The sequence below is a fragment of the Anguilla anguilla genome, chromosome 9 (assembly GCF_013347855.1).
Source record: "Anguilla anguilla isolate fAngAng1 chromosome 9, fAngAng1.pri, whole genome shotgun sequence".
Taxonomy (NCBI): domain Eukaryota; kingdom Metazoa; phylum Chordata; class Actinopteri; order Anguilliformes; family Anguillidae; genus Anguilla; species Anguilla anguilla.
The window spans coordinates 21049936-21063914 of record NC_049209.1 but is presented as its reverse complement, the minus strand read 5'-3'; the positions used below and the strand labels follow the sequence as shown (position 1 = coordinate 21063914).

The window sequence follows — 13979 nt, the reverse complement described above, 5'->3', positions numbered from 1 at the left end:
GAGCTTGGAAGTCTTCATTTTAGAAGTCCTCATATTCAGATACTCTGTGAACAATGAATGAACAAATAATATTTTATTATTGTATCTTACAGTGATGGGCAGCCTATATGGGTTAATAGGACACATTTTTATTTTTACATTAAAAAAATGCATGTGACTTAATAAATAGTGTTGGTATCATTTTTCAGTTTGATCACTGACCAAAATTCAAAAAGAGAAGCGTGTGTGTGTGTGTGTGTGTGTGTGTGTGTGTGTGTGCGTGCGTGCGTGTGTGTACATGCGTGTGTGCGTGTGTGTGTGTGCGTGTGTGTGTGTGTGTACATGCGTATGTGTTTGTGTGTGTGTGTGTGTGTGTGTGTGCGTGTGTGTGTGTGTGAGTCTGTGTGTGTTCGTGTGTGTGTATCTGTTCTGTTCCTGGCACTGTGAGCAAGGCGAGCTCGTAACCCCTTCCTTCAAAAGCCACTGCTGGAATATTCTATTTTTCTCCCGCCAGAATCAGCTGAGCTATCTGCTCGACATTTTAATGAAATCATTCCTGCAAAGGTTTTCGAATAGGTTACACTAAAACATGAAATGTATTTCATTTAAATCTAGCTACATCACCCAGATCACACATTTTGTAAGATGTACGATTTGCCTGTGGAGCATACTGTTCTTTTTGATTGATGTGTCGCAGCGAGATGGCATGCAGTGGGTTTTTGATCTTCACAGTCTCGTCTTTGCATTTCCATCATTATGCACGATTTGGAATTGCCTTAAAGTACTGCTAAGTGTTCCCTAATAGGAAACCAAAGAGATTTAAATGAGAAAGCAAACATCTACGGTGATAATCTGCTTCAGTAGCTTTACCCTTTCTTCTATTTATTGGCATTTTCTTTGAAAGTGAAATAATGCTTAATGATGGCCTTTCATTGTTCCCCATTGATTTCTAACTTTTTCTCCCCTCACGCTTTAATTGCGGAGGCTTCCGTTTTTATGGAAGGAAGCGATTGCTCTTCGCTCACTCCATCTCCTCCGCTTTTCCCTCTTCGATGCGATTAGTGGAGTGTGGAGTGTGGCACAGTGGGTAAGGAACTGCGCTTGTAACCGAAAGGTCGCAGGTTCGATTCCCGGGTAAGGACACTGCCGTTGTACCCTTGAGCAAGGTACTTAACCTGCATTGCTTCAGTATATATCCAGCTGTATAAATGGATACAATGTAAAGTGCTATGTAAAAAAAGTTGTGTAAGTCGCTCTGGATAAGAGCGTCTGCTAAATGCCTGTAATGTAATGTAATGATTAGCGAAGGATGAAGCCGCTTAGAATGTGTTCCGGAAGAAGTGCGGGTGAGAAGGGCGCGACCGCGAGGGGAGTGGTGACCTCACAGGCCGCCGATCGACGGCTAGTCAGGATGACACGCACGCACGCACACCCACACAAGAAACACGCGCTTGCACACACGCGCACACATTACCCTACGAATGGAGCTGAGAGCAGCGTTCTGATAGGCACAGCACAGGCGGTAAATGCGCCGCATGCGTCGCATTGCATAACAGGACGGACAGCCGGGGCGCCTGCTTGGTTAATATTGATTTAGCACCGTCTGCCGCGCCCCGCCGTGCCGTTCTAGAAGCTTCCGCACGCTGCGAGGTGACCCGCTTACTCCCGACGCCGTCCAGCTGTGGATCTAAGCGAAGGCGGCTGGGGGGTGGGGGGTGGGGGGGGGCATCGCGACCGATTTCACGAAACAGAACGTTCTCGGGAAGAGAAAGGAAAGGAGGAGGGAAGGTGGGTTTTCTCAGACGAGTCCGCGCACCGGCGGTAAGAGAGGGCGCGCGCGGAGGCTTAGGCTTCCGGCACAGTCCGCCAGCCGCTAATGAGGACAGCACCCCCCCCCCCCCCCCCCCGTGTGAGGGAGAACCAGGTCAACACCAGCAGGCATCTCCGTATTACTATAAAAATACCAGACAAGTCTGTCTCCCTTTTCTGTCATTTAAGCGTTGTGATGTTTGGGTGGGGTTTTTGTTTCTATTTTATGTACATGGCCGTCTCACTTATCACCAGCGCTCAAATTAGACTTGAGTAATTTAAAAATGGAGGGGAGGAGACAGTAGTGGCCTTGTACCGGGCGTGGAAGCACGGGGGCGTCTCAGCCAGCGAGCCCAAACGTCCTTATACAATCCCAGAATGCAAGCCTGCCTTCCTCCCTGGCCTGTCACACACTTAAATAGCACAGTTATGGCAAATTTATATTTCTGACCTCTGCCATTAGCTTATGGTCATTAAGGATTACATCATTTGATAGCCCTTCCTTTCAGCCTAAACTAGATCTGACAAACTGTGTTGATAATTGGGTATCCCCCGCAGTCTATTCAGTAGTAAATGGAGTTTTGTTTAAGAAAATATTAAACACTTGGGAATACTATGAACCTTATAACTTCATAGAGGGGTGCCACTGAAGTTGATATTAGGACATGGGCAACTGTGTAGAAGCTAAGCTTGCAGATAGAGTAGGTAGGTTGTTGTTATTTTATATCTTCCCATAAGACTTTGATTTGGAAGAACTCCCCAGCCTCCCACCACACACACACATACACATACACACACACACACACGTACCGGCTATACAGTGAGCCTGGCAGCTAACCGCTTCTTTGGAAGCACTGCACTGAAGGCTCCAGCCCCAGAGGCTGGAGATGGTTGAGCATTGTCGTAAATAGCTGTGTAGGATGAGCCTGGCAGCGGTCCCTCGGGCACGGGCCAGAGCGGTTTGTGCGCCTGTGCGGTTCGCGCTGCTGGCGGGCGAGAGAGCGTTCCCCTGGACTAGAACGGGCCGCGAGTGACATTCACACACAATTAAGGAAGATCGCCCATTCAGAGAAAGCTCAGCAGCCAGTCCATTTAGCTGCTGAGCGCTCGCGAGATGCACCGTTTGAGTGCGTTAGGTTTGGCATATTTAAGAATCTTACTGCTCCTGCCCACAACCTGCCCAGCGCACAGCGTGGATCTGTCAGTGCGGATCGGCTTCCGGAAGGAGACCCTGCTCCTCAGCCTTATCTCAGCCGTGTCGAGCCCCAGTTCTGATCTGTCGGAAAACACGCTAAAACCGACGTACAGAGCGAGGGAATTCTCTCCTTCCCTTTGATCAACACATCACATCCTGTCTGTTGTGGCGTTTTTAAAAAAATAAGCAAGTTTATTCTCCCTCAGATACTGGTAAGGAAAATGAGCTCTCACGAGAAAGTAGCTGTAGATTGTGTATTGCGGTTGATGTGAGGCCATTTGCCGGAAGTTAAATCTGTCAAACAGAACTGACAGGGAGACCGCGAACCCCACGCCGTCCAGGGCGCGCGATCCTCCTCTCCTCTCGTCTTCCGTCGCTCCTCTCTCCGTCACAGCGACGGATCTGATCAGTCTCCACATCCGCGCTTCCTCCAGCGACGGGATTACTGCGGTAATATTGTCAAGTGGCTTTTTTTCCCCTCCTCTGACCGTAATGTTTCACAAATGCAGCTGTTTCCCCTCTCAGTTCTCTGCTGGTTATTTAATAGTGGTAAAATGACTCAGTTCATTGCGTCTCTCAGGTGTTCAGCAGTTTTCAAAAGGATTTGTGTTAGAAATGAAAAACACAGGGTCGGGACTTCGCTTCGTTTGTGTCTCCGGGCGTCGGCCCCGCCGTTCAGACCCGTCTCCCGTGGAGCAGCGTTCCACCGCAGCGCTGTTCGCAGGGACGCGCGTCTCCTCGTTTCACATCGGGCGAACCGTCGCGAAAGTCGCCAAATTCTCGCGGCGCCTTTTACGGCCGAGCGGCTTTATTTCCTTCCGTCTTTATTTCCTGTCTCCGCCGTCTTTCACAGCCCAAATTAAAAGCGGTCGCGTCCCCGGGCCTGGAGCTGCGGAGACGCCGGTGCAAACGGGCCCCGAAGGCGTGATGTACGGCTCCGAGCGCCGCCGTCCTCGCCAACCGGCCACTTCACACCGGCCCGCGTCCGTCTGCGCGGCCAGGATTAACGCACGCTCTCGGACGGGGGGGGGAGACCCATCCGACGCGTGCGGAACAGAGCCGGGAGGACGCGTGATCCGGGGGCGCCTCGCACGCAGGTTCCACGCGGTTCGCGCCGCGACGTGTCGTCACCGGCGTCCGAGGCGGAGAAAAGGCCGCCACACGCCTTCCGCTGTGTGAAATATGGCACCGTTTTATTTACGGCGCGGTTATGACAGGCGCTATCTCTGCATCTTCTCTTTGGAATGAAATGGAATCAGATGGTCTGCTCCATTAAAGATGACCCGGAGGGGGGGTGCACTGTTATGATGCATTGCTTTCAAAACGATTGTTTCTTGTTTTGTTGTTGTTTTTTTCCCCAGGAACTAAGAGCACACACAAGTTAAAATGTATCTTGGCAATAAATCAATAGGAAATGCGTGCCATTGTCATATAGGCTACTACAGTTTATTTAAGATCGATTTTTCATTTTTTCACTACTTGCCTTTCGATCGTCTGGGGTGTGTGAAGAGCAAATCTGAGAATCTGGAATAACTGATTTTCGTTTTTTTGATTTGCAGTCCAAACGCCACACTTGGAGCATTTAGTGAGATCTTTAGGGGGACCTGCAGAAGGATGAGCAGCAAATGACAAACAAATGCAATGCAAAAAAACTGAACCAAAGCTCCGAACCAGTCCTGTGGCGGTTTTGGGCGACGTTGCGTAAGGATGGTTGAAATCACAGAACGTTTGCGCTCTGCTCAGAAAGGTCCCAAATGGCTCCGCGTGTAGGTCAGTTTTAGCCGCAGAGCAGAATGAGCGTTCTGGGGAGGCGACAGAGGACCCTCGCCATCACCAGAGAGACACTCGCTAGTGACGAACACTTTTTAACGAGTCCACCAGTCAGAAATGCAGATTTGTTCATGTGCTCTGCAGGTATCCTTTATTGAAAAGGGGCGGGGGCGGGGGCAGGGGGGGTGGGGGGGGATTAAAATCGAATCGCTTCATGAGCAGGGGTTTCATTTGGCCTCGCTTGGCGAGAGTCCACGGCGGAGGGACTGGAAGGGCGTGTGTGAGAGGAGACGCCGCGTCGAATTTGTTTCGCAATTAGCGCCATCGATTCCCTTTCCCGCTGTCCGCCGCTAGTTATTTGTTTGCTTCGTTTTTCCTCCACACGTCCAGCGAGAGCGCGACCAGCACATATCCAGCACATGTCCTGCAGTGTGTCCACACAGACGATTGGCTAGCTTGGCTATGTTTGCATCTTAAATTATATATTTTTGTTTTAAAAACTGTTGTTTTTTTTCACGTTGTCAGATTAGAATTTAGAATTGAGTTTTCGACCAGCTGGGTTTTTTTTGTTCATTAGAGTTTATTTACATGGTTTTGAGTAAGGAGCGTCTGGCCTGGATTCAAGTAAGAAACAAAAAGAAAGTGCTAGGCCTATTTGTTCAGCAGTTTTTATTTATTTATTTTGACTAATTTAGGTGGCTGCTGTGTTTTTATCATAAACCATGAAGTAAAGTAGTATGCAGAGCAGTTATACATTATAGGAATTATGCTTCTCTTTCTGAGTAATAACTTTGGATGTGACTCTGAATAATGACAGAAGCCATCGCGAGGATGTGTTCCGGTTCACGTGAAAGATATATTTGGGACATCGTTGCCGTGCCACAGTCTCATGAGTCACTGTTTTAGATGTTCCACCTTGTTATATCGCTGTTTGGTGTTTGCTGTTGTACGTAGGCCGGCTGTATAAATTATGCAAAGCGGGCCGTGGTGATAAACGGCTGCCAGCGGCGAAAGCTTCCCGCTTGTTTAGATGCGCTTTGGGGCGATTTCATCTCCCGCAAAGCTTTTAGCCGCGGATGCGCCCGAAAAGAAAACGAGAAAATCAACAGAGTTTTAGCGCCGGGTCATTTTATTTTTTTTCCCCATTTACTTTCTCAACTTTCACGGAAAAAGAAAAGAGAGCAAAAAAAAAAAAAAAAATGTTGTGTAAGCAGTATGGAGTCGGCTCCCGCTCTTCCAGGCAACAGATCCGCCGGCAGAGCCGGGGCCTTGATTCCTTTTGTGTTCCGCACAAAGGGCTACAAGGGCTTAGCGAGGCCCGGGTGTGTGAAGTGGGCCCCGCAGAGTCATGGCCGGCAACGTCTCGAGAACATTGGGGGGGGGGGGAGAACGGACCGGAATTACAACTTTTGTCAGCTCTAACAAATGCCGCAATTCCAGCCTTTTGTTGGCTTGTGGGAAATAGTGCAGTTTGTCGGGTCGCGAAAATATCAGGGCTTTTCCAGGGCCTTCACCTCAACCGCTGTGCTATTTCAGACTAATGCATAATGCAGGGTGCACTTATGAAAGTTTTTTTACGCATTCGTTCACATCATAATGAGCTCGCCAGCCTGTGAAATCAAGAGAACATTATGCAAGCGTAGAAAAAAAAAATGAATAAATGTAATATGCTAACTCAAAATTTAGGGCAGCGTTCCTTGCGCTTTGATTGGATGCTGATGTCTGAACCCTATAATGCTGATTCCTCTGCACCCCACTCCCATGCCCCCTCCCACACTCGCCCCCATCCCCCCACCCCCGCCAGAGCTGGGAGGACTCAGCAGACAGGCAGGACCTGTCTGAAAACATCCGTGGTTGCACGGCGTTCCTGCTTGGCAGAGCAGCTTCGCGGTGCATAGGGCTCAGTCACAAGGCTGAATGGACAGACTGGGAAAATATACCACGTCTCCCTCAGAAGCAGTCGGAGGGGCTGTTCAGAGCACGAGAACATGGCCGTGGCAGTCCGGGGCCTCTGCCTCTCTTCCATTAAATGCATTTAGACAGACAGATAGGACATCTGTTTCCATTATGGTGGGATTGATACGTTTAACGATGTGTAACCTTATTAATTTGGTAAATGAATTTAATTTGGTATCCAAGAGCCTGACCATTTTGCACGATAAACCACCCAGACCAGGATTACATCTAGACGGTATAGTGTCGATGTGTTCATTTTGCCAGGGTTTTTTTTTTTTTTTTTTTTTTTCCTCTTTCATTTTTTATTTGTCTCCCATTTAGCTGCGGTTTGATTTCCTTTAATTTAGTCAGCAGTGCATAATGGGGGAAAAAACAGCAGCTGTTTCATTAAGACGGAATCTAAATCTCCTCTCTGCCACTCCGTTCAGTTGATGCAGAAAGATGAAATGCATTAGGTGCATCTCTGGAAGCTAATTTAGTCTGATTTATGGTTCTCCACTTCCCCCGCCACACACTATGGGAGGAAAACAAAAGACGGAACGCTGCAGAGAGCGAAGGAAAGAAAGAAACGGAGAGAAAAAGACAAACTGCACTGTCATCACTCGGATCACATGCCTTTTTTCTCTAGACGGTCTCGATATTCAAGGTTGCAGCATCCATTAGGCAATGTGTCTTGGAAAAGGGAGGCCTCTGGGTGGTAGCAAGTGGAAATTAAGTTTGCAAGAGGCTTATAATTTGCTATCTTTTAGATAGCACAGAACCTAATTGCCACATTCAGCACAAAGAGGCAGCTCGTCTGGCACGGAGGGGCTCGGTAAGTGGTTATGACAGCACCACAGGTTTCCATGGCTACGAGTTGCTCCAGCGCGTTGCGCGGCTACTCACTCCGTCGTCCGCAGCCCAGACCCGTGAAAGTATCATTTAAAAAAAATAAATAAATCCTGCCTGTGAGGTGCAATGACAAATCATCTGCTTCCGAGATCAAATTCCATTTACATAAATTACTTTATAACCTTGGAATCTCGACAGCTAATAGCAGTGCCAGGGAGGAAAAATGGTTAGAAAATGTCTTAAATGTTGATATAATTGGTCTCTCGTAAGTAAAATAATACCGTGAGGATCCATATATGAGATTGCATACTGCCGTTTTAACCCCCGATGTTCACAGGGAGTGCAGCCTTGTGCGTGTGTGTGTTTATGTGACTTTACACAGCAGTGGACAGCGCTGGGCTGCTTTAACTTTGTACTGTAATGTGCTAAAGATGTGCTGTCTGTACTCCATGTACTGAACTACATTGCACACCGGTCTCTTACAAGCTGGCCTGACCCTGGCCTTTTCGGCATGGTTGCATTGCAGGAAGGATTTTTTTTTAACTTTTCAATATCTGCTAAAATGAGGCAAAGGTAAGCTGCGGCAAGGACAATAATCTCTTTTTTTAAAAATGCATAAAATTATGTCATATAATTTCGCAGGATTTATTGGGTCTTATCTTTTTGCTTCTTCAGTAGAACTCTATTTAAAAGCCGTCAAGGGAGGAAGCGCACAGTTAAGTTCGGGGCTTCAGGGCACTGTCTCCGTTGCATTTTGTTGAGACGTGTTTTGCCAATGCCGAGTAATTAAAGTGCTCTTTGTGAAGACACTGGTCCTCAGGGCCCTGGTGAGGCATATCTAACTGAAGCGCTGCTCCAGTGTGTGGCAGTCCAGACCGCGCCGCTGGAGACAGTGGCCAGGATCCCCGTGGGCCGGGCCGCGGGGGTTAATTGGCTACGGAGCGTCCGGAGGGACGGTTGGTTTCAGCTGCCGATCGCGTGTCCCGCCTCAGTAGCGCCTCCTCCGGGCCACGTCAGGGAGGGGCTGGCGCTCCCGCGCTCGCCCAACGTGATGCGCGGTCCGCCAGCGCGCAGCTCAGACAAAATGGCAGCCGGCTGCGTGCGCCTCGGGGAGCGCGCTCGATGGTCCGCGCGCTCGACGGTCCGCGCGCTCGATGGTCCGCGCGCTCTCAGAACGGCGGCGGGCCTCGCCTCAGTGGGAACGGCCGGGTCGGGGGAGGCAACAGGAGCGATTAAAAAGCTGTTTTCAGACAGACGCGCTCCTCCTCCGCCTGCTCGGACTGGCCCATTCAGGGCTCGTGCGTTTTCGTGGAAGCCTGTTTGCCTTTCGGTGCGGAACGTGAGTCCACAGAGCACGCATTCAAAAAATGATTGAGGGGCTATCGTCGAGAATATTGCAAAACTAGGTTTTGTTAATGAAGTTGAACTGTTAAGAAATAGTTCATCTTAATTCCTTCATCTATATTGTAATTTGAATAGTAATATGAATTATTTAGTACGTTCTGGCAGATGATATGCAGGGAACCATGGGCTCAGTATTCAAGTGACTGATGCATGATAATTATTCCAGACGCTATACAGTCATTAAACATAATTTTCTACTTGTCTTGCTTTACTTTAATCATGTGTAAATTGAGATCCAACCCTATTCAGTTTACATTTTTCTCATTCTTAATATACTAGATGGGGCCCTAATATGGCTGGGGTAGACAATTGCATAGTGAATATAACAAGGATAACAAGCATCTCCTGATTTGCACCTGCATCACTTGGAGAAGTGATTTGCTATCCCAAGGGTTACATCAATTAAGCAATTAGGAGCTGAAGCAGAAGAGAAAGCAGCAGGCTATGAAATCACTGCCTGTTTGAACATCCTGAACCGCATTTAAATATTCCTGTGATATTGATATTTATATGGAAATTGGATATTAATGCGAAGAAGAAAAAAAACAAACAGAAAAAATACCTTTTCTCTGTCTGAAATGATGTATTGGATTTCATAGTATATCTTTGTGACCCTTTTAATCGACCAGGAAAAACCAGCAGACATTTGCTTAGCATGTGCATTTTGGGGGAAGTCCTTGTGTTTTTTTATCAGGTTTAAATTGGGCCCATCATTAAGAAAGCATGCGCGCTTGATTGGATGCCGAATCCCTATGTCTCCTGGTGGCATCAATCAACAAGTGGAAAACAAAAGTAATGAAAATAAAAGACATTTTATAGACCAAGTGCCTGGATGAAGGCGCCCGGTGCAGAAAGAATAAATTAAAACCACTTAACGCGTCGATAATGTTTTCACCCTACAGTCTTCACTGGAGTAATACCGTGTTTTTTTTATTTATTTATTCTAATTTAGAAAGCCACAATCTGAAGAACTTGAAATAACCTTTAGCCAGTAATTGCTAAAAGTGAAAAAGCTTGTTTAACCAGCCCCTTTTGCACCTCAATAATTAAAGGCAGACATCTGTGCCCAACTTCATTTCTGTCTGTTTCCGAAGGAGGGAACAAATAAAGGCCAAAGCCATCTCTAGAATTATTTGTCAGTAATAATTTCCACAAGGCTGTCATTTTAATTACAGGCTGTTGGAGTATGTTCATACACAAAGTAGATGAGGGCCAGTGTGTGTGTGTGTGTGTGTGTGTGTGTGTGGTGTGGTGTGGTGTGTGTGTGTCTGTGTGTGTGGTGTGTGTGTGTCTGTGTGCGTGCGTGCGTGCGTGCGTGCGTGTGGTGTGCGTGCGTGCGTGCGTGTGGTGTGTGTGTGTGTGTGGTGTGTGTGTGTGTGTGTGGTGTGTGGGTGTGTGTGTGTGTGTGTGGTGTGTAGTGTGTGTGTGTGTGGCGCATTGGCCGTTTCTTCTTCCTCTTGTCCAGCGCTGTTTGAGTGCGTCCTGTGTAAGCTGCAGCCTGTGTGATCGTGACCTCGTCTTTCCTGCTTCCTCCCCAGCTGCCCTGCAGGTGACCATCACACCAGCCCTAGGGGAGATGAGCGTGGGGGAGTCCAAGTTCTTTCTGTGTGAAGGTAGGTGTGACATCATCTCTGTCCTTTTTTTTTTAATTTAGCAGCTATAGGCTATATTTAGTCACAGAACTTAATATACATTTTTTTCCACTAATAGTTACAGACCAACCCTGAATCAAAATTGTCCCTGTTGTGAATGAATCATTGCATTTATATAGCACTTTTCCTGAAGCTCAAAGTGCTTTACAGTGATCAGGGGAAACTCACCTCAGCCACCACCAATGTGTAGCACCCACCTGGGTGATGCACAGTAGCCATTTTTCACAAGAACACTCAACCCCACATCTGCTGAGGTGGAGAGGGAGAGAACTTTAGAAGAAATTTTAGCCAATTAAATCAGGGGATGATTAGAGGGGCAGGTTGATGTCAAATTTATGACTGTGAAACTTGTACAGGTTTGCTAATTAAACGTGAAATCCCTTAATAACTGGCATGGGTCTGCTGAGCTCCCAACTGCTGTGTAAACCTTGAGACGCAGATAGCATGCTGAGGTAAAGACCAAGGTCACTCACTAAACAAATATTCCACCGCTCTGTAAGTTTGCTGAACTCCAGTCTGCTTCACACGGAACTCAAGAGTATGCACAGCCTCAGTACACAGTTATCTACTGAAGCCAAATAAGAATGCTCCCAAAACAAACTATGGATCTGTCGGAAAATATTTACCATGGGGTGGTCGTGTCTGTACCTTGTAAATAAAAATCATGATTTGTGTGACAAACCTGAAGACACGGTCAATTATTTTCCCAGAAATGTGAGTTATTGTTTACAGGAAGTATCATCCAATTGTTGATTTTTCATCTGAGAAAAAAAAAAAAAAAAAAAAAAACCTTTCTTGTTTTAGCAGTGTTTTGAAGTGGTTTTAAAAATATTGCTGGCAACACAAAGGAAAAATAAATTGGTTCTCTTTTCAAAGTGAATAGGCCTAATTAAAATGCAACACCGTTTACTGTATGAAGCATAGACACTTGAAATTGGTTTTGTTGACGGTCCGATGGTTGCGTTGTATCTGTTTACAATTAAAGCAGCGCTTGTCATTTATTTTGAGTGTGCAGGGACCTGCACCTAGCGTATTGTCAGAAAATCCAGTTCATGCGTTGCTGCTGTATAAAAAATACATATCAAATGCAGGTCAGTTGTGATGCTTCGCAATCCCTTACCTGTGTTCATTTTTCTTTCAGTCGTTGGCGATGCTACCGACATTGATTGGTTCTTCCCGAGTGGGGAGAAAATTTCGCCCAACCAACAGGATGTGATCGTCACCCGCAACGACGAGGCGTCCTCCACTCTCACCATCTACAACGCCAACGTGGACAAAGCCGGGACCTACAAGTGTGTGGCCAAGGCCGGGGACAAGGAATCCCAGGCGACAGTCAACGTCAAAATCTATCGTAAGCAGCTGCTGAGCTCCCTTTCATTAGCCTAGCGTAGCGTATCAAGGCTCTTCACAAACGATGTTTTCCTCGTCATAAAATAATAAACATATCAGCAGCATTTTTGCTTTGGACCTACTACGAGAAGAAAAAAGAACTCTAAATTTAAATGTGAGACCAATCTAAAGAAGTTGATTGGAGTTTAAAGTTGTTTTGCCGTAGGAGGGAGTGAGTTCGGAGTTTGCTCGTGGTCATTCACGTCAGTTTCTATGGTTTCTTCAGAAGAATAGGACGAACGGTTCGCCCTTTATTAACTTTGAGCAGCCAATAATGCTCCAGTCTGTCTCAGTTTATCTTTTATCAAGTCTTTTTAAAATCCACAAATGGCCTTCTGTTTTAATTACTTCTCCGAACTTCGGGAGGATCAGTATAATAATGCTCACTGATACGGTTGTTTAAAAAAAAAAAAAACTCATTTATTTTCCCTTCCTTAACAATTTCAGATCTGTTCAGGCCCGTAGACCTGATTCTGTTGAAGAGACATGGGTTTTTACAAAATGGTCTTATTTAATATTTGGCCATTCGATCCAATTTTCCATCGACAGGACTTGGAGGAAGTGAATCAAAGGTTATACTTGCGAGTAACATCGATAATAACAAAATAATGTTGTTGTTGTTGTTTTCTTTCTTTCTTTTGCTTCCCTGCAGAAAAAATCACCTTCACGAACGCGCCCTCCCGTCAGGAGTTCACGGAGGGAGACGACGCTGACATCGTGTGCGACGTCGTCAGCTCTCCCCCTCCCACCATCGTCTGGAAGTACAAGCGTCAGAGAGTCGATTTCGCCAAAGACGGTGAGACAGTCACACCGGGCGTGTCGGTGACTGTCGGCTAATCTCCCAGATCCCTGGTTCTCTCTTTCTCTTTCCCTCTCTCTCTCTCTCTCCCTCCCTCTCATTCTCCCTCTCTAATCTTTTGGGTCAGATTGTTTGTGTCTTTCAGTGATACGTTTCCACCTCATCAGTCTTGATCATAAAAGCCCATTCGTGTGTTTTGCTAGTTTACATACGCTGATAAAAAAAAAAACGGAAGGACCATAAACGGGCAAGCGTGAAACCAGTGGCTTTTGTTACTGGGAGGGAGCAGCGTATACATCCTACTTTCATTAGGTTTTTAGGTTACATTTTAATTCTACATTTCAGCTACCGTCAGAGAAGCAGCCCTAGCGCGCCAGTCGGCTGGTTTTGTGCTCAAAGCTTTGCCGGGACCGAACTGACGCAACCGTGCCCTCTGACCTCTCCCTCCTCCGCCCCCCAAACGGGGCCGAGTTCTGCCGTGCGGTTCTTTCGGGCCCCCCTTTGTGGATGCGCTGCTACCTACTGATGCGTTTGAGGGCCACCCTGCCAGCGTCAAAGTGTTTATGACATTTCTTCAGTCGACCTCCTCAGCAGGAGTATTCCGTCGGGCGTTGACCAGTAGCTTCTGCGGGCCGGCGTGTTTCTGTTGGCCGGACGTGGTTATTGGCTTGGCCCAAACTTTTAGTGCCGCGCCGAAATGGTGGAGCGGACACTTAACGCAGCGTGTCACCGGATGATGACAGATTCTGCCAGCCAATGAAAATGTCACCGGAAAGGGCACCACGTGCGCCGTGCTTATTTCTGATGGCGGCTATCAAAAAAAAAAGGAGTGTTTTTTGTGTGTGTGTGTGTGTGTGTGTGATTCACTTCACTGAGACAGGCAGGGCTGCAGAGCCGCGTTTTCTTCGTGAGGAGTGTCACGCTGCGGAGTGCCGGGCCCGCTGGTCCACGGGAGGCCGCCGAGGGCCCGCTCCAGACCCCGGCGACGGCCCCCCGCGCGGCGAGAACGCCGCCCGCCGCCAAAGCCATCAACGCGGCTAATCGCCCCGCGATTTACAAAGCCCAGACAAACGCTCATCTGCGCCACCAAAACAAATTACGCTCAGCACAGCGATCAATCAGCGGAGACTTTTAAAAAAGAGCTTTGGCCAGCTGAGCCGCATTGATTCGGAGCTGGCAAAGCTACTTTACAGCC

The 13979-nt window shown here is 47.4% G+C and overlaps 1 protein-coding gene across 10 annotated transcripts in view; it reads left to right on the top strand.

The window, feature by feature from the left end:
- Positions 1–13979, top strand: part of ncam1a (neural cell adhesion molecule 1a) — a 240504-nt gene that overhangs the window by 159436 nt on the left and 67089 nt on the right. For all 10 annotated transcript variants that reach the window (XM_035434864.1, XM_035434863.1, XM_035434862.1 and 7 more), the window contains exons 2-4: positions 10483–10557; positions 11738–11947; positions 12638–12781. In XM_035434864.1, the coding sequence (XP_035290755.1) occupies positions 10483–10557; positions 11738–11947; positions 12638–12781 (429 nt within the window). The remainder of the gene's footprint in view (positions 1–10482; positions 10558–11737; positions 11948–12637; positions 12782–13979) is intronic.